At 29.0% G+C, this 22,698-nt stretch overlaps 1 protein-coding gene across 1 annotated transcript; it reads left to right on the top strand.

Annotated features, from left to right (window-relative positions):
- The first annotated feature begins 824 nt into the window (after positions 1-824).
- On the top strand, positions 825-22,298 carry LOC132947046 (dynein beta chain, ciliary-like). The gene is made up of 50 exons (XM_061017228.1): positions 825-981; positions 1,043-1,120; positions 1,204-1,398; positions 1,475-1,644; positions 1,707-1,929; positions 2,586-2,752; positions 2,826-3,115; positions 3,199-3,347; positions 3,441-3,911; positions 3,987-4,213; positions 4,323-4,449; positions 4,516-4,749; positions 5,364-5,542; positions 5,601-5,736; positions 5,875-6,009; positions 6,114-6,376; positions 6,446-6,647; positions 7,169-7,393; positions 7,466-7,676; positions 7,741-7,868; positions 7,982-8,413; positions 8,599-8,772; positions 9,002-9,197; positions 9,549-9,661; positions 9,949-10,142; positions 10,225-10,444; positions 10,521-10,682; positions 11,333-11,878; positions 11,940-12,413; positions 12,509-12,635; positions 12,699-12,832; positions 13,221-13,349; positions 13,900-14,053; positions 14,307-14,449; positions 14,506-14,675; positions 14,743-14,881; positions 14,979-15,143; positions 15,214-15,407; positions 15,470-15,983; positions 17,634-17,804; positions 17,973-18,124; positions 18,225-18,525; positions 18,689-18,832; positions 18,899-19,036; positions 19,101-19,502; positions 19,577-19,819; positions 19,897-20,079; positions 21,228-21,401; positions 21,480-21,628; positions 21,725-22,298. The coding sequence occupies exons 1-50, from the start codon at positions 925-927 to the stop codon at positions 22,017-22,019; spliced, it is 10,599 nt and encodes a 3,532-aa protein (XP_060873211.1). The 5' UTR covers positions 825-924; the 3' UTR covers positions 22,020-22,298.
- The last annotated feature ends 400 nt before the right edge of the window (positions 22,299-22,698 follow it).

A 22,698-nucleotide genomic window follows, 5' to 3' on the forward strand; every position in this document is an offset into this window, starting at 1 on the left:
AATACATTGGGTATACCTATATAATAGGAGAATAATAATAGTAAGATAAGATATAGTCATATAGATAATAGTTTATGATCAATATGTGTGATACAAGATTAGCCCATACATCAAATTTTTTTCAGGGGTTCTCAAAAAATATCTTAAATACTTTAATAATATTTTTTGGCGGAAATCAGAATATAAAATTGGCGGAAAACGGCCATGGTGATAACGGGCGAGGGTTTTTTTGGCGGAAAACGGTTACGCCCGACGATATGTCAACATAATGTCATTCAACAAGAGAAACCTAAAATAAATATAAGCTTTTATAAAGTAATTTGAGGAAAAAAATATTTTAATATTATGTTAACAGTTTTGTTAAGAATACTTTTTGAATGTGTGTTATTTCGAGGGGCAAAATGATACTTTTGTCTCCACAAATATTTCTGGAGGGGGAGTGCCCCCCCGCAATTACGCCACTGGTATTAATACGTTTAAAGTTATTGAGTTTTCCTATAATATTATATTTCGCTATTTTACTATTACTAAAACCATATTTTATCTTGGCATATTATTTTAAATAATATATGTATCCATACCTAAAGTATTCACTAGTTTTTAATTTTTCAATTATTTCCGGTAATCTGCAGTAATGTCTCATTTGTGTATACAACTACCTATTTACAATAATTTAAAATAATGATTTTAATCGATTACAGGCAGTACCTATATTTTTGTATACATTTAATAGACTAATTTTATTAAAAAAATACTTACAGTCTCAAGTATATCAACGATGAAATGACAATTCCAAATGGATCTTTAGCAATATTTACTGTCGTATATCTTCTGGATAACGATAATTTCCCCCGTTTTTCACCTAATCTGGAAATCGACGATGAACCAAATTTCTATGGATTAGTTACTTCTTTACTTGAAGATATGGTTGAAATGGGATCTTACATTGAAAGAATTGCTGATAACTATCCACCATATAATGTAAAAATGTTGATATGGCGTATGCATTTATTTAAATATAATATTAAATATCAAATTGTAGGTAGATATTAGGAATGTTCAAAAAGTGGTAGAATATATAGATAACATACTTGATCAAGTAAAAATTACAACCAATAAAGTAAGAGTAAATCTTAGCTAATTGTAATCATAACCTGTATATTATTTATTAGATTAATTCCTGTTTTGGTTTTTCTATTTTAGGCTCTTGAATATATTGTGCAGTACCAAGATTATTCTATGGTATGGCTAACCAATCAAAATGATGCATTGTCAGCTTTTCTATTATATGGCAGAGATCTATCTCTGGAAGAACTAGAAATTCAATATGACGTTGACGAAGACGGAAATCCATTAGTAATGCATTCTTCCCCAAAACTGATTGATTTTCAAAACAAAGTATATACAACAAAAATATATACATTTAATTAGTTATATCTAATATATTTGAAGCTGAATATTATATTTTATTTAGATTAACTCGTTTGATAATATTTATCGTATAGTTGATAAAATAGATGAAATCATGACATTTGATTTTTGGTTAACTATAGACATTAAACCGTTTAAAAGGGATCTTTTAAAACTAATTATGAGTTGGTCAGATTTATTTAAAACCTATTTGGTCAACAAAGTGGTGAACAGGTATAGTAAAATAAACATGATTAAAATAATATTTTTTTATCTATAGTTTTTAAATTATCTAGTTTGCGTTCGTTACGAGATTTCACAGTAGAAACCGATATCGGTCTTTTAAAACCATTAGAAGAAGGGGACTATGAAGGTCTTGTTAAAATCATGGGACATTTATTTAATGTTCGAGAGAGGCAAGATGAATATGATTCAATGTTTGAGCCCATAGGAGAAATATTACATCTACTGAAGGCGTATGACGTAGAAATGCCGGAAGATGTGTATATTTTGAAGCAGGTATGATCATTATTGTATTATAATTTATAGCTAAACAATAATAGAATACAGTTAAATACATTTACTATATTTATTTTACGACTTAGCATATCTAATTAATTTACTTTTTAACTAATTAATTTTACAATGCCTACAATAAGAAATATACCATTTTGTTTTTCATTTAAGATTCTGAGCTAACCAAGAAATGTATTATTTTTACAATTACTCGTTTTGTATTTAATTTTTGAGCACAAAAATGCTTATATTTGGAAAGTTTTGGTATACAATTTAATATAATATTAGAAGTTGGGAGGAGTGGATAAAAAGACTTTTCTCGATAGTTGGAAAAATCTATCAAAATTGGATATTTAATCGATATATGACAGTTTTTCCTTAAACGGTTTTAGTTATTTTGATGAAATTCAAAAATATTAATTGTGGATACTTTCTAGCATTAACTGAAAAAAATGATGATAGCACCACATTTAATTTTTTAAGTAGAAAACGGGACTATTAGTTATTATCAATTAATATTGCAGTTCATTTTGAGAATGTTTATATAGGTTTCGTTAATGTTTGTTCTCTAATTATGATTATATATTTTATTATTTTAATTATAATATGGCATTATGATGCATTAGAAAAACACACGTTTACGTTAAATTTTTGTTAAGGAATTACCGGAAAAATGGAGTACAACTAAGAAAAATGCTTTGAACGTCAAATCTCAAGTAATTCCTTTAATTCAAATAGAAGGATCAATTATAATTGGGAGAATAATTTTGTTAAATGTGCGTGAAACGTTTTACAAAATAAACTTTATAAAACAGGCTCAATTTAAGTAAGCATCAAATTTCTATATTAATTCATAGTTATATCTCAATATACTACAACTCATAGTTAATTTTATTTAGTGCAAATTGTGAAAATCCTTACATAGAGATTGATAATGCAAATAATTCTTTAATGGAATTAGAAGACTTGCACGATAAATTACTCTCTCAAGCTGTATTATTCGAAATACCACAACCAGAACCAAATATTTTATTAACAACTAAAAAAACGTTACGTCTCAATAAACAGCTGTGGGATTTCGTGAACCTAGTCAGAGGTTGGATAGATGTGTGGAAATCTACATTGTGGAATAATGTAGACACCGAGTACATGGACATGGAACTTAAACGGTTTGCAAAAGAATTAAAAGGTATTACATTTTTACATTTAAAAATGTTTTAATATATATTTTCAAAAATTATACTGCTTTATTTATATTTATTTTATTTTAAGTAATGGATAAAATTATTCGCGATTGGTCGGTATATGTATACATTGAAGACTTGATAAAAACCATGATGACATCTTTGAGAGCATTAAGTGAATTACAAAACCCAGCAATGAAAGAACGCCATTGGGCAGAACTTATGAATGTTACAAATGTAATATTATTCAAGTTTTATATTTATATAATATGCATTTTTATTTGATTTATTAATATTTATATAATGTATTTTACCATTAAATTATTCCAGGTTATTTTTTCTATTGAGAAATCAACAACATTAAATGATTTAGTATCACTTAATTTGCATGTGTATGAAGATGATATAAAAAATATTGTTGATAAGTCTGTAAAAGAAATGAGTATGGAGAAGTCCTTGAAAGAATTTACTGAAACTTGGAATACAATGTCATTCGAGTATCAGCCTCATCCTAGAACAAAAGTTAATTTGCTTAAAGTCAGAGAAGAAATAATAGAAGTCTTAGAAGATAATCAAGTCCAATTACAAAATATGCTAAGCTCTAAGTTTGTTGGATATTTTTATAATGAAGTGTTCAGTTGGCAAACAAAGTTAAACACAGCTGATCGAGTAATACATTTATGGTTGGAAGTACAAAGAATATGGGCTTATCTGGAAGCAATATTTATTGGTTCTGGTGACATACGGGTACAACTACCAGAGGATACGAGGCGATTCGAATTACTTGACAAAGAATTTAAGGTGAATGAAGCTTAACCTAACCTAACCTAACCATCAATAATAATGAAAATTGTTTGAATGATATTGTATGAATAGGAATTACTAGTGGATATTAGAGCAAATCCAAACGTTATAAAAGGTACTAGTAAATCTGGATTGTACAATAAACTTGTTAATATTCAAAATGAGCTGTTTAAATGTGAAAAAGTGTTGGCACAATACTTGGAAACAAAACGTTTAACTTATCCAAGGTTTTATTTTATATCATCGGCTGATTTATTGGACATACTATCAAATGGGAATAATCCGGAGTCCGTTTGCAAGTAAATTGAATTAGTGTATTTGAATTAATTTTGTATATATCTTAATTTAACGGCACGTTTTATTATAAAATAAATAAATAAATAATTAATTTAAATAATATAATCGCAGACATTTGATGAAGCTATATGACTCGATGGCGAAAATAAAGTTTATTAAAGATAAATTAGGGGTTGGCATGTATGCCAAGGATGGGGAATACGTTGAGTTTGATGGAAACTGTGAATGTTCCGGACAAGTAAAAAATTACAATAAATCTCAGTTTTATATTTTTAATCGATCAAAAATTATTTACAATTATTAGGTCGAAAAATGGCTAAACAAATTGACAGATATAATGCGTTCATCAGGTCGTCAGTACTTTAGCAAAGCAGTAAAATCCTATGACGAGAAACCAAGAAGGTTATGGATATTTGATTACCCGGCTCAGGCAGCTCTATGCGGAGTTCAAATATGGTGGACTGCTGAAACCAACGATGCCTTTGCTCAGCTGGAAATAGGTCATGAAAACGCGCTAAAAGAATATAACAAAAAACAAGTAATTCTAACTTCCTCTCATAAATATTTCATTATTTAAATACTAATAAATTTGTTCAAGCCAAGTTCAAGAATGTTCAATGCTCATATTCATAGATATTATTATATTTTAATTGGCGTGCATGCGTGCACGATCGCTGACAGAGAACACTCACAAATATGCGCTGTGTATATACTATATTATACTTTTAGTATATTAATATTGTTCCGTTCTTCAAACAATGTAAACTGCATTGTTTATCATTATTGTTATTGTTGCGAGGACACGATGAATCACTTTTTATTAAATTATTATTGTTTGAGTGCGAATCCCCTTTTATTTTTTTTACTATCTTAAGTGTATCCACTATCATTGTTGTGAGTTATTATGAGTATATATTATATTATATAATTTGTTCATTTAATTATGGAACTATACAACTTACAAATAGCTGTGCTTAAGTATTTTTATCTGTTGGGCCAGAATGATTGTATATTTTTTATTCTCCTTGTAGAAATAAAGGGGTTAAAATTATTATATTATGTATTTGTATTTAATTATAATCTATTATATAGGTAACTGGGAAAGCTATTATTATTATATGCACCCAGTCAAACATGTTATTCTGTTTTCAGATAGTGCAGTTGAACGAACTAATCGATTTATTATTGGAAGACTTGACCAAAGGAGACCGACAAAAAGTGAACACAATTTGTACTATTGACGTGCATTGCCGGGACGTAGTGGCAAAAATGATTCAACAGAAAATTGAAACTGGTTCTGCTTTTCAGTGGCAGTGTCAACTAAGACACAGGTAACATAATATTATATACTTAATTTTGGAATCTAAAAATAATTGTGTTTTATAAAAGATGGGATTTAAAAGACTCAGATTGTTTTGCCAACATTTGTGACGCTCAATTTCGGTATTGGTACGAATACTTGGGAAATACTCCTAGATTGGTTGTGACTCCCTTGACAGATAGATGTTACATAACGTTAACACAGGTAATTTCTGTGACATCTCGATTGGGTCAGATTGGAAATTTAAGTGTATATTTTCAATAATGTAATGAAATACAATTTGATCAAGTCACATTATGTTGAATAATTAAATTTAATTTTCATGTTTGTGCTTTAAAATAGTCGTTACATTTAATAATGGGTGGCGCTCCTGCTGGACCAGCCGGTACCGGAAAAACTGAGACAACCAAAGATTTAGGAAAAGCTATAGGAATGATGGTCTACGTTTTCAATTGCTCCGAACAAATGGATTTTAGAGTGAATTTATAATATTATTTATTTTTAAATAAAATATTATTCTTCCTATTAACATACATAATATTATATCATATTTATATTTTTAAAACAAATCTCTATACTAGTCATGTGGTAATATATACAAAGGCCTTGCTCAAACCGGCGCTTGGGGATGTTTTGATGAATTCAATAGAATATCCGTAGAAGTATTGTCCGTTGTGGCAACTCAAGTTAAATCTGTATTAGACTCCATTAAAGCGAAAAAGAACACATGTTTTCTATTGGGTGATAATGTTAATCTCATTCCAACTATTGGTATGTTTATTACGATGAACCCCGGATACGCGGGAAGAGCAGAACTTCCAGAAAATCTTAAGGCGTTGTTCAGGTAAGTTGACAAACATTTTCTAAAATGTTCATAATTTCATGCTTGTTAATTTCGAATCTATTTATACAGGCCTTGTGCTATGGTGGTACCAGATTTTGAACTTATCTGTGAGATAAATTTGATTGCGGAAGGATTCCAAAATGCAAGGTTACTTGCTAGAAAATTCTTGACGCTATATTCGCTTTGCAAAGAACTCCTATCCAAACAAGATCATTATGATTGGGGTCTAAGAGCTATTAAATCATTATTAGTTGTTGCCGGATCGTTGAAGGTGACAGTTTAATTATGATATTATATTCTTATATCTATATTCTATATGTTACAATTAAAATAATTGCTTGGACATTTGTATTTGTTATATTTTTTATTGAATCTCTTATAACACAATTATCTGTCTTAAGCGGCCCACATACAATTGATTTTATTGAAATGAACATATGGGGCACGGGCCATGGATAGTGTGTCGCTTAAATTAAATTATGGTCATCTAATCGCAACTCGTGACATGAAAAATGGGTGGTAATCGTCATGAACGTAGTGGCCATTTCGTCTTAATGGTTGTCATAAATATTGGGAACTGGGAAGTAGTTACATGTGACGTATGGTTACAGTATACGGCTTAGTTTGAAAACCCATAGCTAACGGCCAGTCTATAGTGAATGGGTGAAGGGGATCACCGAACAATTTTTTTTATCGCTTACTAAAATGAAATTGTATTAAATATTATGTATCTTAAAAGATTTAAAATATAAATATTAGTTGTCTCAAAACACATTCCAATTTTTATTTTAGCGGGCAGATAGAAATCGTCCTGAAGATGAAGTTTTAATGCGAGCTCTTCGAGATTTCAACACTCCAAAAATTGTGACTGAAGATACTACTATATTTATGGGACTTATCGGTGATTTGTTCCCTGCACTAGACGTGCCCCGAAAACGTGATTTAGAATTTGAAAAACAAGTTCGTCATGCTGCAATTGACTTGAAACTCCAGCCAGAGGATAATTTTATTCTAAAGGTCCTTAAAAAAAAATGTGTATACAGGATGTTATATTAATGCTAATATGAATTGTTAATTTTATCCATGCAGGTAGTGCAACTAGTGGAGTTATTAGAAGTTAGGCATTCAGTTTTCATAATTGGCTTGGCCGGTACGGGCAAGTCTGAAGTGTGGAAAACTCTATATAGAACTTATGCAAACCTGAAATTCAAACCGTATTTCAATGACATTGAACCGAAAGCAGTAACTAATGACGAGTTGTTTGGCGTCATTAGTCCGACTACTAGAGAATGGGTAGATGGTAAGTGTTTGTGCATCAGTATAATTTTTGCGTGTGGTTGTAGTAATATTGTATATTTGGATAGGATTATTTTCGTGCTTGATAAGAGATCAATCACAAATGTCTGGTGATGGATCCAAATGGATGGTAATGGACGGTGACATAGATCCTATGTGGATTGAGTCTTTAAATACAGTAATGGACGACAATAAGGTAAGAAATGCTTTCAGTCTTTCATGATGATTATAAAGGTATGCTATGAGTAATAAATGGGCTTACATTACCACACGCGAACGAAATCTGTTAATATAATGTATACATTACAGGTGTTGACGTTGGCGAGTAATGAACGTATTGCCTTGACACCGACAATGCGTCTACTGTTCGAGATATCCAATTTGAGATCAGCCACGCCAGCCACTGTTTCCCGGGCTGGTATACTCTACTTGAACCCTACTGATCTTGGCTGGAATCCGTATGTTGCTAGTTGGATTGATACTAGGGATAATGCAACCGAAAAAGCCGCTCTTCTGGTACTGTTTGAGAAATATGTGCCCATCTGTTTGGAAGCGCTAAAAACAAAATTCAAAATCATAACACCCATACCGGAAATAACGCACATACAAATGTTGTGCACGTTACTCGATTGTCTTCTGACTCCCGTCAATTGTCCCCCGGAAACCACTAGGGATGTGTACGAAACGTATTTTGTGTTCACTTGTCTTTGGGCTTTTGGTTCAGCAACATTTCAAGATCAGGTATCTATAATAAGTATTTTTTTTTAATATAGTTAGCGCTTCATATTATACAATTAATAAAATTGTTTTTAACATATTATATTATAATATTATAGTATCATACCTTACACATTTATAATAATATGCACGTCAATTATATTTTGTGTCTTCGTGATCAGTATGCTAAATTGGTGATTTACATATAGTTAATTGATTGGCGAGTTGAATTTTCAAAATGGTGGTTAACAGAGTTTAAAACGATTAAAATCCCATCATCAGGAAGTGTGTTCAATTATTTCATCGACCCTGAATCAAAACAGTTTCTTCCTTGGTCGGATCTTGTATCATCTTTCGAGCTTAATCCAGATATACCTCTACAAGTAATGATGATATTATTTTATTAAAAAAAAAATTAATAATTTTACTTTACTATACCAATTGAGAAAAATATGATTACAATAACAATGTTTCTGAACCTTATACTATTATATACTATTAGTGTCCACGTGTCTCACAAATTAGGATATTTTATGTTTATGGGTCTTGGCCTTTTTGATATTAATCAACTATATTTACTACTTATAAGTTATAAATTATAATTTTTTACAGCAAACACTTGTAAACACAATAGAAACAACTAGGATAAGATATTTCCTTGACTTATTGGTTGATAAAAAAAAGGCAATCATGTTGGTTGGAGCCGCTGGTACTGGAAAATCGGTCATAATTAATGATAAACTCAAATCACTTTCTAATGATTTGTACGCCATTGCAAATGTACCTCTTAATTTCTACACAACATCTGGTACTTTAACTAAAAACCTAAATTTTTACACATTTAGATAATTATATTTATAATTAAAGGTGTTCACCAGAGTAATTTATTATTTTTAACTTTTATTTTTAAGTACACGTTTCATAAACAAAAATTAGTACATAATTTAATAATTAATACATAATTAGTAGTAAACTATGAACATTATGCTCATATTTGAATGAGTATGAGTAATGACTTTATAGTTTTATGCAGCTAATTGTTCTCTTTAAATTTAATTAAAGAAAATATTTTCGAAAAGGGATTTCTTAAAGAACACAATCATACATATTACTAACACTTTATTATAAAAGTCTTAATTTTATAATTTATCTTTACTAGAAATGTTGCAAAAGATTTTGGAAAAACCTTTAGAGAAAAAAGCTGGGAGAAACTTTGGCCCACCGGGTGGCAAAACACTAATTTATTTTATTGATGATATAAACATGCCAGAAGTAAGTTAACATTTAATATATAAAATTAATTTTAAACTACTATTGTTTGAATATATTGGTATTGTAATAAAGATGAATGTTGATTATTACAACGACGAACGATCATTCGTATAATATAAGTTAACAAACAAACGTGAACATATTTAAAATCTAACCTACTAATTGTAATTTTTAAAAATAATATGGATACAAATAGTTTAATTATTTGATGAAAAATCTATTAAAACAGTTTATAATAAGCTTTTACTTTTTTTGATGTATACCTATATTTTTAAATGTAACTAAAGGTCGATCCTTATGGAACCGTGCAGCCTCATACGCTCATCAGACAATTTATGGATTACAATCATTGGTATGACAGGACGAAGTTATGTCTAAAAGATATTCAAAATGTTATGTTTACTTCGAGTATGAATCCAACTGCTGGAAGTTTTACTATTGATTCTCGACTGCAGAGACATTTTTATGTATTTGCTTTGGGGTAAGTCTTCATTGCTTAAAATTCTTGATTTATACATAATTTTTTTATTTTCATTTTGTAATGATTATATTATATACTTTAGATTTCCATCGCGTGATGCATTATACACAATTTACTCTTCGATTTTGACTCAACATTTAAAAAACCCAGTAAATAAATTCAACGGTACTGTGTTAAAACTAGGAGATTTAATTGTGCAGTTGGCGATTAATTTTCATGAGAAAATTATTTCAGTATTTCTGCCAACAGCTATTAAGTTTCATTATATATTCAATCTTAGAGACATGAGCAATGTTTTTCAAGTAAAATCGTATTCTGTACCAAACTAAAAAAAGAAGGAATTTTAAATATTAATACTAACATCATTTTGTTGAAAAGGGAATCATGTTCACCAATGGTGAATGTGTCTCCACAACCAGTTCTTTTATTCGCCTTTGGCTTCACGAGACAAGTCGAATTTATAGCGACAAATTAATCGAAAAAAAAGATCAAGAAACCTTTTCAAAAACAATTACTGAACAAATAAAGAAAACTTTTAGTGTGAGTATTTTATATCATTTATTCGTCTTTTATTTCAGTGTTTAATTGTTACAATTCAAAAACATTTTCATGCAGAACTTAGTAACTGAGGTAAGATTATTATATTTTACTCGGTATTTAACCTAATTATAGTATTTAACACTCTATTATTTGGGAAATATATAATAAGTACAGAATTTCAGCATAAAAACCAATCTAGGTATTATTTGCAAACTCATAATTTACTTTTAAGGGTTTGAAAAATAATAAAAAACAATACATTTTATATAATATTCATGATCAGAGAGGTTATTCTGGGATTCATTGTGGTTTAAATTTTTGATTCAGGAAAATCAGTGGTTTTTCCCTTATATCATGCATGCACACGTTAACAAACATACATATAAATTTTAAATTAAATTATATTATTTATATTATTATATTATTATATTATAGCGAATAATTTAAAGTAAATTTAATTAAACATTTTAAAATTAAGTTTTTTGTTATTTCGTACAAACTTATAATCTGATTGTTAACATAATTAAATTAATACCATATTGATATACCTTAGAAGAAACTATTGTATTATATTATTATTTGTTTATTCAAGAAGTGTTTATAAATTCTTTCCACTACTATTATCTTAAGTCTTAAACTTTTGTATACAGGATATTCCAGAAAATGAATACTTGATAAGCCCATTGATATATTCACATTTCGCGGACGGTATTGGTGATCAAAAGTATATGCCTGTGCGGTCGTGGCCCATACTGCAAAAATTACTAAACGATGCAATGAAGTCTTACAATGAATTTCTGGGGGCTATTAGTTTAGTGCTATTCGAAGACGCCATGTCACACGTTTGCCGGATAAATCGTATACTTGAACTTCCCAGAGGCAATGCGTTGCTCGTTGGCGTGGGTGGTAGTGGTAAACAGTCGTTGGCTCGCCTATCAGCGTTTATATCTTCGCTAGAACCGTTTCAAATACAGTTGAGGTCTACATATGGCATTGCCGATTTGAAAGCTGACCTAGCCACCTTATACATAAAGGCTGGATTAAAAAATATTGGCATCATGTTCCTGATGACTGACTCTCAAGTGGCCGATGAGAAGTTCCTTGTGCTTATTAATGACATGCTTGCCAGTGGCGAGATTCCAGAGCTGTTTGCTGATGACGAAATCGACAATATAATTCAAACCATCGCCCCAGAGGTTTTATCATAGTTATATAAGGTTATTAATAACGTTCAATTATAATCTATTTTAATTGTAGGTTAAAGCAACTGGTTTACCCGAAACTAAAGAGAACTGTTGGCATTTTTTCATCAACAAAGTGCGATCATTAATCAAGATTGTCTTGTGCTTTTCCCCTGTCGGTAACACATTAAGAATTCGATCCAGACGATTTCCAGCTCTAGTCACGTGTACTTCTATCAACTGGTTTTATGAATGGCCTAAAGAGGCATTGGAATCCGTGTCGTTTAGGTTTTTAGGTGATTTGATCGAACTTCCAGTCAAACTAAGGAAACCAGTATCTTTGTTTATGTCCCATGTACATAGTTCAGTAAATGATATGTCACTAAGGTATTTAACAAATGATCGTCGTTACAATTATACAACGCCAAAATCATTTTTGGAACAAATTAATCTCTACATGAAATTATTAGTGTCAAAGACCAATGATATTAAGTACGGGATCTACAGATTTCAAAATGGTATTAAACAACTTTTATCATGCGCAGCTCAAGTAAGTTAAAATAAAATAAGTTATTTATAAATATTTAACAAGATCGTTCACCGTTAACTGTTTATTCAGTTGAGTTATTTTTTTTATATACATAGGTAGATGTTTTAAAAGTTGAATTAGACGTACAAGAGATCGAATTAACCAAGAAAAATACTAAAGCTGAAGAGCTAATCAAAGTGGTCCAAAAAGAAACAGAGAAAGTGAAGTATGAAAAATACAAAGGTATTATTATATTATTTAAAAATTAAATCACTAGTTTGATATTAATGATTAATTTTTTTACAGCTGCTGAAGAAGAAGACAAAGTTAAATTGATTGAAGAAGATGTTCGTTTGAAACAACGATTGTGTGCTGAAGATTTAGAAAAAGCAGAACCAGCGTTGGTAGCAGCACAAAGTGCTCTAGATACATTAAATAAAGTACATGCACTATGTTGATAATCTTCGAAAAATCTAAGTGCATTATTTTATAACAGTCAATAAAAAAATTAATATAAAATATGCACAGTTATAAATTATAATAGTTTAAAAGAAGCAAATAATGTAGAAAAAAAAATTAAAGAAAACATAATATGAGATCTAAATTTAATTTTTTATAATTTTCAATTCTAATAAAATGTTATGCATTTAAATTGTGTGTATATTTACATGTGCATATTATAGATTATGTTATGTTATTGAATAAAATAATAATAACTGAATGTAAATATTTATAAAATATAAAGTATATAATAAATTATGTTATATTTGTATTATATCATGTGGTAGTTATACCGAACACTTAACTTTTTTTTATTTAACGTCTTAGAATAATTTAACAGAACTGAAATCATTTGGATCACCTCCGTTAGCTGTAATAAACGTACTATCAGGAGTTATGGTGTTACAAGCTAAAAAAGGGAAAGTTCCAAAGGATAGGAGCTGGAAAGCTTGCAAGGTACCTTCAATTAATTTAATATTATTAAAATTGTATAATTTATATTAATTAAAATTTCAATTTCTATATCTATACTTTTAATCCATTCAGTTACGTACTAGAAGTATGATTTTTTAAATAAAAATCACGTTGTTATTATTATATAAATATGTAAAATTAAAACAATGCATTTAAAGTTTATAAATTAAAATAAATTATATATTATACAATAATTAATTTACTATAAACATCTATACAAATATAGATTGTATATTATTTTACTAATTACCATCTAATTATATTCTACATATAAAATATACATTATGGCATTATGCCTATTTTAGTAATTAATAGATATATTTGGTAACAAACACTATATTTTTTAATATGTTTTTTTTACGTCATAGATGGTAAATGACCGAGTATTAATATTATCTATTAAACATAGTATTACTAACCACTGTGTGACGGGGAGTATAAGACCATTCCCTCGGGGGTTTTTACACCTTTAGCCATATGTCGCGAGGGCGGCTCCTAACATAGTATATAATTTATTTGTGTATATACTTAGGTAATGATGGCAAAAGTTGATGGATTTTTAGATTCGCTCATAAACTACGATAAAGAACATATACACCCGGATGTAGTTAAAGCAATACAACCTTATCTAAAAGATCCAGAATTTGACCCAGATCTAATCGCTGCAAAGTCTTCGGCTGCTGCTGGTAAGTACAAATCAAGTATAATTTATATCAGCAATATAATATTTTATCTAGGGAAGTAATTACCTTTATTATTATTATTTATGTGACAATTATATAAGTATGTTTGTTAATAATATATATCTTTAACTATACCTACATGAATATAAATTATAATATAGGATATACTCAATTTTGAAGTAATTTTTATACAGATTTTTAACTATAATACATTTAAATTTATTATAATTTGTAACCATGAACTTTCATATTCAAGGTTTATGTAAATGGGTAATAAATATAATGAAGTTTAATGACGTTTGGCAAGTTGTGGAGCCAAAAAGAAAAGCTCGGGATCAAGCGAATGAAGAACTGAGCGCTGCTAGGAATAAACTCATGGAGCTTAGAAATATGATTATTGTAAAGTTTAATTGAATAATTAATTACGTAATATTTTATATAATCTATAACTTTAGGAATTAGAAAGGAAACAAAAAATTTTAACAGACGAGTTTGACGGCGCTGTAGCTGAAAAAACAAATTGTCAAAATCAAGCGGATGAAACATCTACGAGGATCGATTTGGCAAACCGACTCGTCAATGGTTTAGCATCAGAGAATGTCCGATGGAAAGAAAGTGTTTCAACGTAAATTATTTTAGCATTGTATTCATTAGAAGGGTAGAACTATACACAGTTGTATTTTATATTTCAGATTGCAAAAAAGCTTGCAAACTTTACCCGGGGATACCCTTATGGTTTCTGCTTTTGTGTCATATGTAGGTTATTTTACAAAAATGTATCGTCAAGAACTAATTCAAAATGCATGGCTGCCTTTTTTCAAAGAAGTTAAGGTAAATTCATCATATGTGTAAACAAATTAAATCAAAATGTGTATTTCATTTTACTTTGAGCTCTTCGCGTATTCAAATTAAAATAATAATTTTTCAGCCCGAGATACCAATAACAGATAATTTAGATCCGCTAGCTTTGCTCACTGATGATGCACAAATTGCAGCTTGGAATAATGAAGGTTTACCAAATGATAGGATGTCATCTGAAAATGCAACAATTTTAACTAATTCTGTTAGATGGCCATTGATGGTTGATCCTCAAGTACGTAACATTTTTTTTTTTGAACAATATTTGATAAGTATTGCATAGTTAAGTTTATTTTGTTGAATAGCTTCAAGGAATTAAATGGATTAAAACTAAATATGGAAGAAGCTTAAGAATTACTAGATTGAACTATAAAAATTATTTATCAGATATAGAAATTTGTGTAAGAGATGGGAACGTTCTATTGATCGAAAATATAGGTGAAAACATAGACCCTGTTTTGGATAACATTATTGGGCGAAACTTGATAAAAAAAGGAAGGTAAACAATCGTTCTCTGCTAAATAATATCTATGTTTAAATTCTATTCATATTCAATTTTAGTGCTGTCAAAATCGGTGAAAAAGAGATTGATTACAATCCGAATTTCCATCTTATATTGCACACAAAATTGTCAAATCCACATTATAAACCGGAAATGCAAGCACAGACAACATTAATCAACTTTACTGTGAACCGTGATCAACTTGAAGATCAATTATTAGCAGAAGTTGTGAAAGTTGAAAGACCTGATTTAGAAAAAATGAGAATTGATCTGACCAAACAACAAAATAGTTTTAAAATAACATTAAAACAACTTGAAGATGATTTATTACAAAGACTGTCTTCAGCTGATGGTGATCAGATACTTGGTGACAAAGAACTTGTTTTGAACCTTGAAAAGTCTAAAAAAACAGCTACGGAAATTGAAGTAAAAGTGGCTGAAGCGAAAATAACATCAAAAGAAATTGACTCTGCCCGTGAAGAATATCGCATTGCTGCAACAAGAGCATCAATAGTTTATTTTATAATGAATGATTTGATAAAAATAAATCCAATGTATCAGTTCTCTTTAGAGGTAAGCTATTAAATTTAAGACAGGCTAATCATATTTAAAGTTGATTCATGCCATTTAAACTTATTAATTTATAGAGAATTTTTATTTTATTTCAATATTCTTAAACAATAAATAAGTGCATTTTTTTAGATACTAAGCGAAGCGATGAATGTATTGATTTTATAATGATATGTGTTTTTTTTTATTTTTGTGTCTGTCATCGCCTTTTATGACAGTAAAAGTACTTGGATTTTCTTCAAAAGTAACTTTTCTGATAGAAAAGTGAATTTAGTTGGTACTTTAGGGGGTCAACAGTAAAAATTTCCCAGTAGTTTTCAAAAGCGACATGAAAAACAAAAGAAAAATTAAGGAAACACGGGAATTTTTACCCAAAACCTGTTTTCGAGAAAACCAATTTTGGTTTTTGGTGCAACTCTAAAACAAATAAACGTATATACATGAAATTTTCACTGGTTGTTTATAATTGCATTTTCTATACACGATAAGATTTTAAAAATATTTTGATTTGTTTTGAACTGTTTAGGAACATTTTCAGTTTCCAAATTTATTAGTATTTTTTCTATGGATGTCAATAAAACTTTATTTGTTGGGTAAAAAAGCTTGAAAATTTAATATAAGGCTCCTACTATATTGTTTCAAAGGCAGATGAAAAAAATTAAAAATCCATAACCACAATTTTTTTTATAAGCACTTAAAGTTCAAATATTGACAAAATACGTAAAAATGACGAAAATTTGCAAATTATTTTGAGTTAGAAATTCATAAAAAGTTTTTGTTTTAAATCTAAGATTTGAAAATGTAATACAAGATTTCTGATAAGTTTGTCTACCTTTATCAAAAAAAAAATGTCTACAAGAAAGTCAAATTAAATTTTTATCAGCGTTTGAAATTCATATTTTTAAAACATTTGATATTCACTCGATTTCTCATGTAACGATTTTCTTATTTTGTTGTAATGAAAAAACGAACGACTGTAGATACTTGAAAATTTCACTAAATTTTTATATTAGCATTTTCTACACACGATAAAATTTATAAAATAATTTAACTCTTTTTGAACTGTTTACGGACATAAACAGTTTTCAATTTTTTAGTTTTTTTTCTATAAATATCAATAAAATATTTTTGTTGGGTAAAAAAGCGTGAAAATGTAATGCAAGGCTCCTAATATATTGTTACAATAGTATTTGAAAAATATTTAAAATACATAGGCACAATTTTTTTTTATAAACATTTAAAGTTCGAATTTCGATAAAATTTATCAAATTTAAAATTTAATAATTATTTTGTAGTTGAAAATGTATAAAATGTTCAACTTTTATAGCTAAGGATTGAAAATTTTAAACAAGGTTCCACGTAAATAGTTTATATATAAATTACTTTATTCACAATAATATCATCAAATATACTTGGTAATATCATAGGCTGACTGACCGTTTTCGCTCAGAATCGTTTTCTTATACAATGATATTATATCATTGAATTCAAATATAACACCATTCATTACAGTGACCCTCTTGTCACCTACTGTACAGCAGAGTGACATCCACTTACCCACTATTTTAGTTATTGTTTATCAAGTTGTTTTTAAACTTCATACATGGATTCACTATAATTTATTGCTTATTATTCTCAGTTTTATTTTAAAAGGCTTTCAGTGTTGTCTTTCAACGAGCTATGAGAGATGCAGAAAAAGCTGACACATTAAATAAGCGAATAATCAATTTGGTGGATAATATAACTTATCAAACATTTATTTATACTAGTAGAGGATTATTTGAAAAGGATAAATTAATATTCATCTGTCAAGTGACTATTCAGGTACATAAGTAGGAGATATTCTACAAATACATATATTATGATGAAAATGTATTTAATTTTTAATAATATTGTTAACACTTATTAGGTACATGAATTTTATTTTGAACAATTTTTTCATAATTATAGACTAGCCGTAATGATGTTTTAAGAAAATGTATTATATTGTAGGTACAACTTCAAGCAAATAAAATAAAACCGATAGAGGTAGAATATTTGTTGAGAAGGCCAGCAATTACTGGATTATCTAGTCCATTTGATTTTATTTCTTCAAATGTATGGGGAGCTATACGATCACTTGTTTTAGCTGATGACGAATATGCGTAAGACAACATTTGCACTTTTAATAAATAATTAAATTATTTTATGCGAATTTACCATAGTTAAAGAACATTTATTTAAAAAATATATTTATTATTAAAGAGGTCTAGACAAGGACATTGAAACTTCCGGTAAACGATGGCAGTTATACATTGATGGTGAAGCTCCAGAGAAAGATAAACTACCACAAGAATGGAAAAACAAAACTCCATTCCAGAGACTTTGCATAATAAGAGCTTTAAGAACTGATCGAATGACTTATGCTACTAAAGTATTCGTCCAAGAAGTTCTTGGTCTCAAATATACCAACTTTAGACCTCCAGAGTTCATTGATTCATTCAAAGAAACTACTTGTAAAACACCTGTATTTTTTATATTATCGGCAGGAGTTGATCCAACACGTGTAAGCATTACATTATCGTCTATATCTGTTAATTTGTAAAATGTTCAATTGGGTTGAACTAAGTTCAATTTTCCACGGCTATTAATAATGTTATATTATGCAATGTTTTAAGCCTATGAAAATACACAAGTAAATTGTTTACTACAAGTATATTATGTTATAGGATGTTGAAGCTGTTGGTAAAAAGAAAGGATTTACAATTGAAAAGAAAAACTTCCATAACATATCTTTAGGGCAAGGACAAGAACAAGTGGCAGAATGTGCTATAGAGTTAAGTTCTCGGTTGGGTAATTGGGTTATGTTACAAGTAAATATGAAATTATAGTTAATCATTATCTCACTATAACATGATATCACTATTTGTTGTTGAAAGAACGTGCATCTAGTACAAAAATGGCTGCCTTCTTTGGATAAAAAAATGGAAGCATCTTTTGAACATCCACATGTCAATTATAGAATATTCATTAGTGCTGAACCCGCTGCTGACCCACTCTATCATATTATTCCTCAAGTAGTTTTATTATAAATTAAATAATATTTATTTTTAAATTTAACATTTTTGTTTGCTTTTTTAGGGTGTTTTAGATTCTTCAATAAAAATTACTAACGAACCACCAACAGGAATGATGGCAAATTTACATAAAGCCTTAGATAATTTCAACCAAGATACACTTGAGATGTGTTCTAAAGAAGCAGAATTCAAAGCGATTCTGTTTAGTTTGTGTTATTTTCATGCATCTATACAGGAAAGATCGAAGTTTGGAGCTCAAGGATGGAATAGATCGTATCCATTTAATGTGGGTGATTTAACGATATCGGTGAACGTATTATATAACTACCTGGAAGCTAACAATAAAGTTCCTTGGGAAGACCTTAGATATCTTTTTGGAGAGATCATGTATGGTGGACACATTACCGACGATTGGGATAGAAGGTTATGTCGGACATATCTTGAAGTCTACATGAATCCAGATCTAGTACTACCTATTAAAAATGTTTATATTTATATACGAAATACGGTTTAATAAAGTGTTGTTATTTGAAATTATAGATGGAAGGAGATCTTTTATTTGCACCTGGTTTTGTGGCCCCACCAAATACAGACTATAAGTCATATCATGAATATATTGATGATTTATTGCCATCAGAAAGCCCTATACTGTACGGACTTCACTCAAACGCTGAAATTGGCACACTCACTACAAGGTCTGAAAACTTATTCCAAACTTTATTGGAAATGCAACCCAGAGATTCTGGTTCATCAGGTGGAACTGGCATGTCAAGGGACGAAAAAGTAAGTTGAACTTCACTCGTGTAAAAAATCAAATTTTATGCACATATAGTTATGAATGGTATGCAATTTATTTCTAGGTTAGACAAACTTTGGACGACGTTCTTGATAAAGTTCCAGAACCGTTCAATTTAATAGATATGATGAGTAAGGTCGAAGAACAAACTCCATATGTAATCGTTTCATTCCAAGAATGTGAACGTATGAATGGGTTAATGAATGAAATTAGAAGGTCATTAAAAGAGCTACATTTAGGATTAAAGGTATATATATATATTTGTCTACTGTTTTAATAAAACAGTGAACAGAAGATAGCAATCATAGTATTATAGTGTTTATTATTACCTATGTTATTTTGACTTTCTTCCAATTAATGATTTATGATCCATAATCTCTACTATACGTGTCCAAAATATTTTAGGCATTATCTCTAGAGCGTAGTATTTAAATGTATGTTTAACTGAATCATTCAATATTTAGAACAATTTGTTTCTATAAATTCTACAATAGATATATTTTAGGTATTTTTATACAATCCGGAATCACTATGAGCAATCACCTAAATCCTTCCTAATGGAATTTCTAGGTAAAGGAATGAAGTTGTTTTTGTGACAAAACACAACAAACAATGAAATAAATAATAATACAGCATTTGACATATTATTAAGGCTCGGAAATTGTAGAAGTTGCATATTATTCTATATATTCTTGATTCTTGACCAAGTTTGAAATCTGAGCCATAAAATAGTGAGTACAATCAAAAAAGTAAAATGCAAATTTCGTCAATTTGTGGAGAAATGTACATAGTTCTTGATTTTCGCGCGCATATTACGCATATTTAATATATTCTTTTTCTTTCTTAAGCTGTGTATATTAATAATAATATTGAATATAAAACTCAATATTATTTAATGTAGGTATTTATTGTTATTGTTGCAGTCGACTACTAATTTAATGACAATGATACGATGCACATTTAACTTCTATCGCCTTAATATTTATCTATGTAAAATTGCCCGAACAGGCATTAATTGAAAATTATAATATTCCGTTAGTACTTACATGATATTTTCGAATATATTTGTCAACTATTTTTTTTATCAAAATGGTAAATAGTTTTTGCCATATTTGAAGTATTAAAAATGTATTTTTCCATATTTTCAACATTTTACATTTAGATTTCCAAAATTAATATTTTTTTTTGTGCAAATTAATAATAACAAAATGTTTTTTTTTAAATTTTGAATATTTATTAAATGTTATTAAATTGTATTTCCTTTTTTAGCTCCTTTAACTTCCGAGCCATATCATTATTATAATTAAAATCTTTTTCCATATTTTTATTTAGATGTGCTTTTCATTACTTACATTTATTGATTTTACGTATTAATACATTTTTCATACAATTTAGGGGGAACTGACAATAACAGCAGACATGGAGGCGTTAGAAGAATGTTTGTTCATGGACAAAGTTCCACCTAGCTGGGAAAAGCTTGCTTACCCATCTTTATTACCTTTAGCAGCTTGGTATGCAGATTTATTGAGAAGGTTACGTGAACTAGAAGCTTGGGTTAGCGAATTTCAGGTAAACTATTACTTATCAACTAAAAAATTAAAAATTATAACTAATATTATAGACATATTTGATTAATTTTTATCTTAGCTTCCATCGTCGGTATGGTTAGGTGGATTTTTTAACCCGCAATCATTTTTAACTGCTATAATGCAGTGCACTGCCAGAAAAATGGGATGGCCTTTAGATAAGATGTGCTTACAATGTGATGTAACAAAAAGATACCAAGAAGAAATCACGTAAGCAAAAAATAAATAATACAAGAAATTGATCAAACTGATATTGAATATTCCAAAACTATAAATTACGTTTATGTATTATCTTTTGATTTTTAGGGTAGCACCCAGAGAAGGTGCCATGATAAATGGATTGATATTAGAAGGTGCTCGTTGGGACTTAACCACAGGTGTCATTGTTGAATCCACTCCGAAAGATTTGTTTCCAATAATGCCGGTGATACATGTTAAAGCTATAATCAAAGACAAACAAGATTTGAGAAATATTTATGATTGCCCAGTTTACAAAATCAAACTGAGAGGGCCAACATACGTTTGGACGTTTAATTTAAAAACTCGACAAAAACCATCCAAATGGATTTTAGCTGGTGTAGCAATACTACTTAGTGTATAGTTGTTCACACAAAGTACCAAATATTTGTGATTTTAAATTGAAGTTATGTTATTGTTAGTATTCTTCAAACGATTCAAGTAGTTATATATTTTGGAGTCAATTGTAACCTGTTGCCTGGAGCACCAAATTTTTGTCCATTTAGGGGGACGGTAAATTTATATTAACTTGTTAATATGTTATTATTCTGTACTAAATGTATTCAAAAAAAATTTAAAAAAATTTATTTGTATTATAATAATTATGTCTTAGGTAATATTTTATTTATTATAATAACAGTTCAAAAACGTATATTGTTTTCATAAATTTGTCAATTAATAATATCAATACCTAATTAGTAATTACAAAAAATATTTAAGGAAAAAGTGTATAATAATATGTGTATTGTATAATATGCAATGTATGCAATATAGGCATACTATGATAACAATGGCAAGCAGCTAGGATTAAAATAGTGATTATTTATCACGTGGAAATAAATATTTCAATTTATATTACAATAATTATATTGTATAGTATAAGATTCAGTGGGTCGTAGATATAATGTAATACGATATACAATCACGTCGTACAGTGTTTTAAAACAAGCTGGCCAATACTAAAATATTCTATTTTTCTAAATTTCTAAAATGTTCAATTTTTATAGCTAAGGATTGAATATATAAACAAGGTACTTATCTCA

The sequence above is a fragment of the Metopolophium dirhodum genome, chromosome 6, assembly GCF_019925205.1.
Source record: "Metopolophium dirhodum isolate CAU chromosome 6, ASM1992520v1, whole genome shotgun sequence".
Taxonomy (NCBI): domain Eukaryota; kingdom Metazoa; phylum Arthropoda; class Insecta; order Hemiptera; family Aphididae; genus Metopolophium; species Metopolophium dirhodum.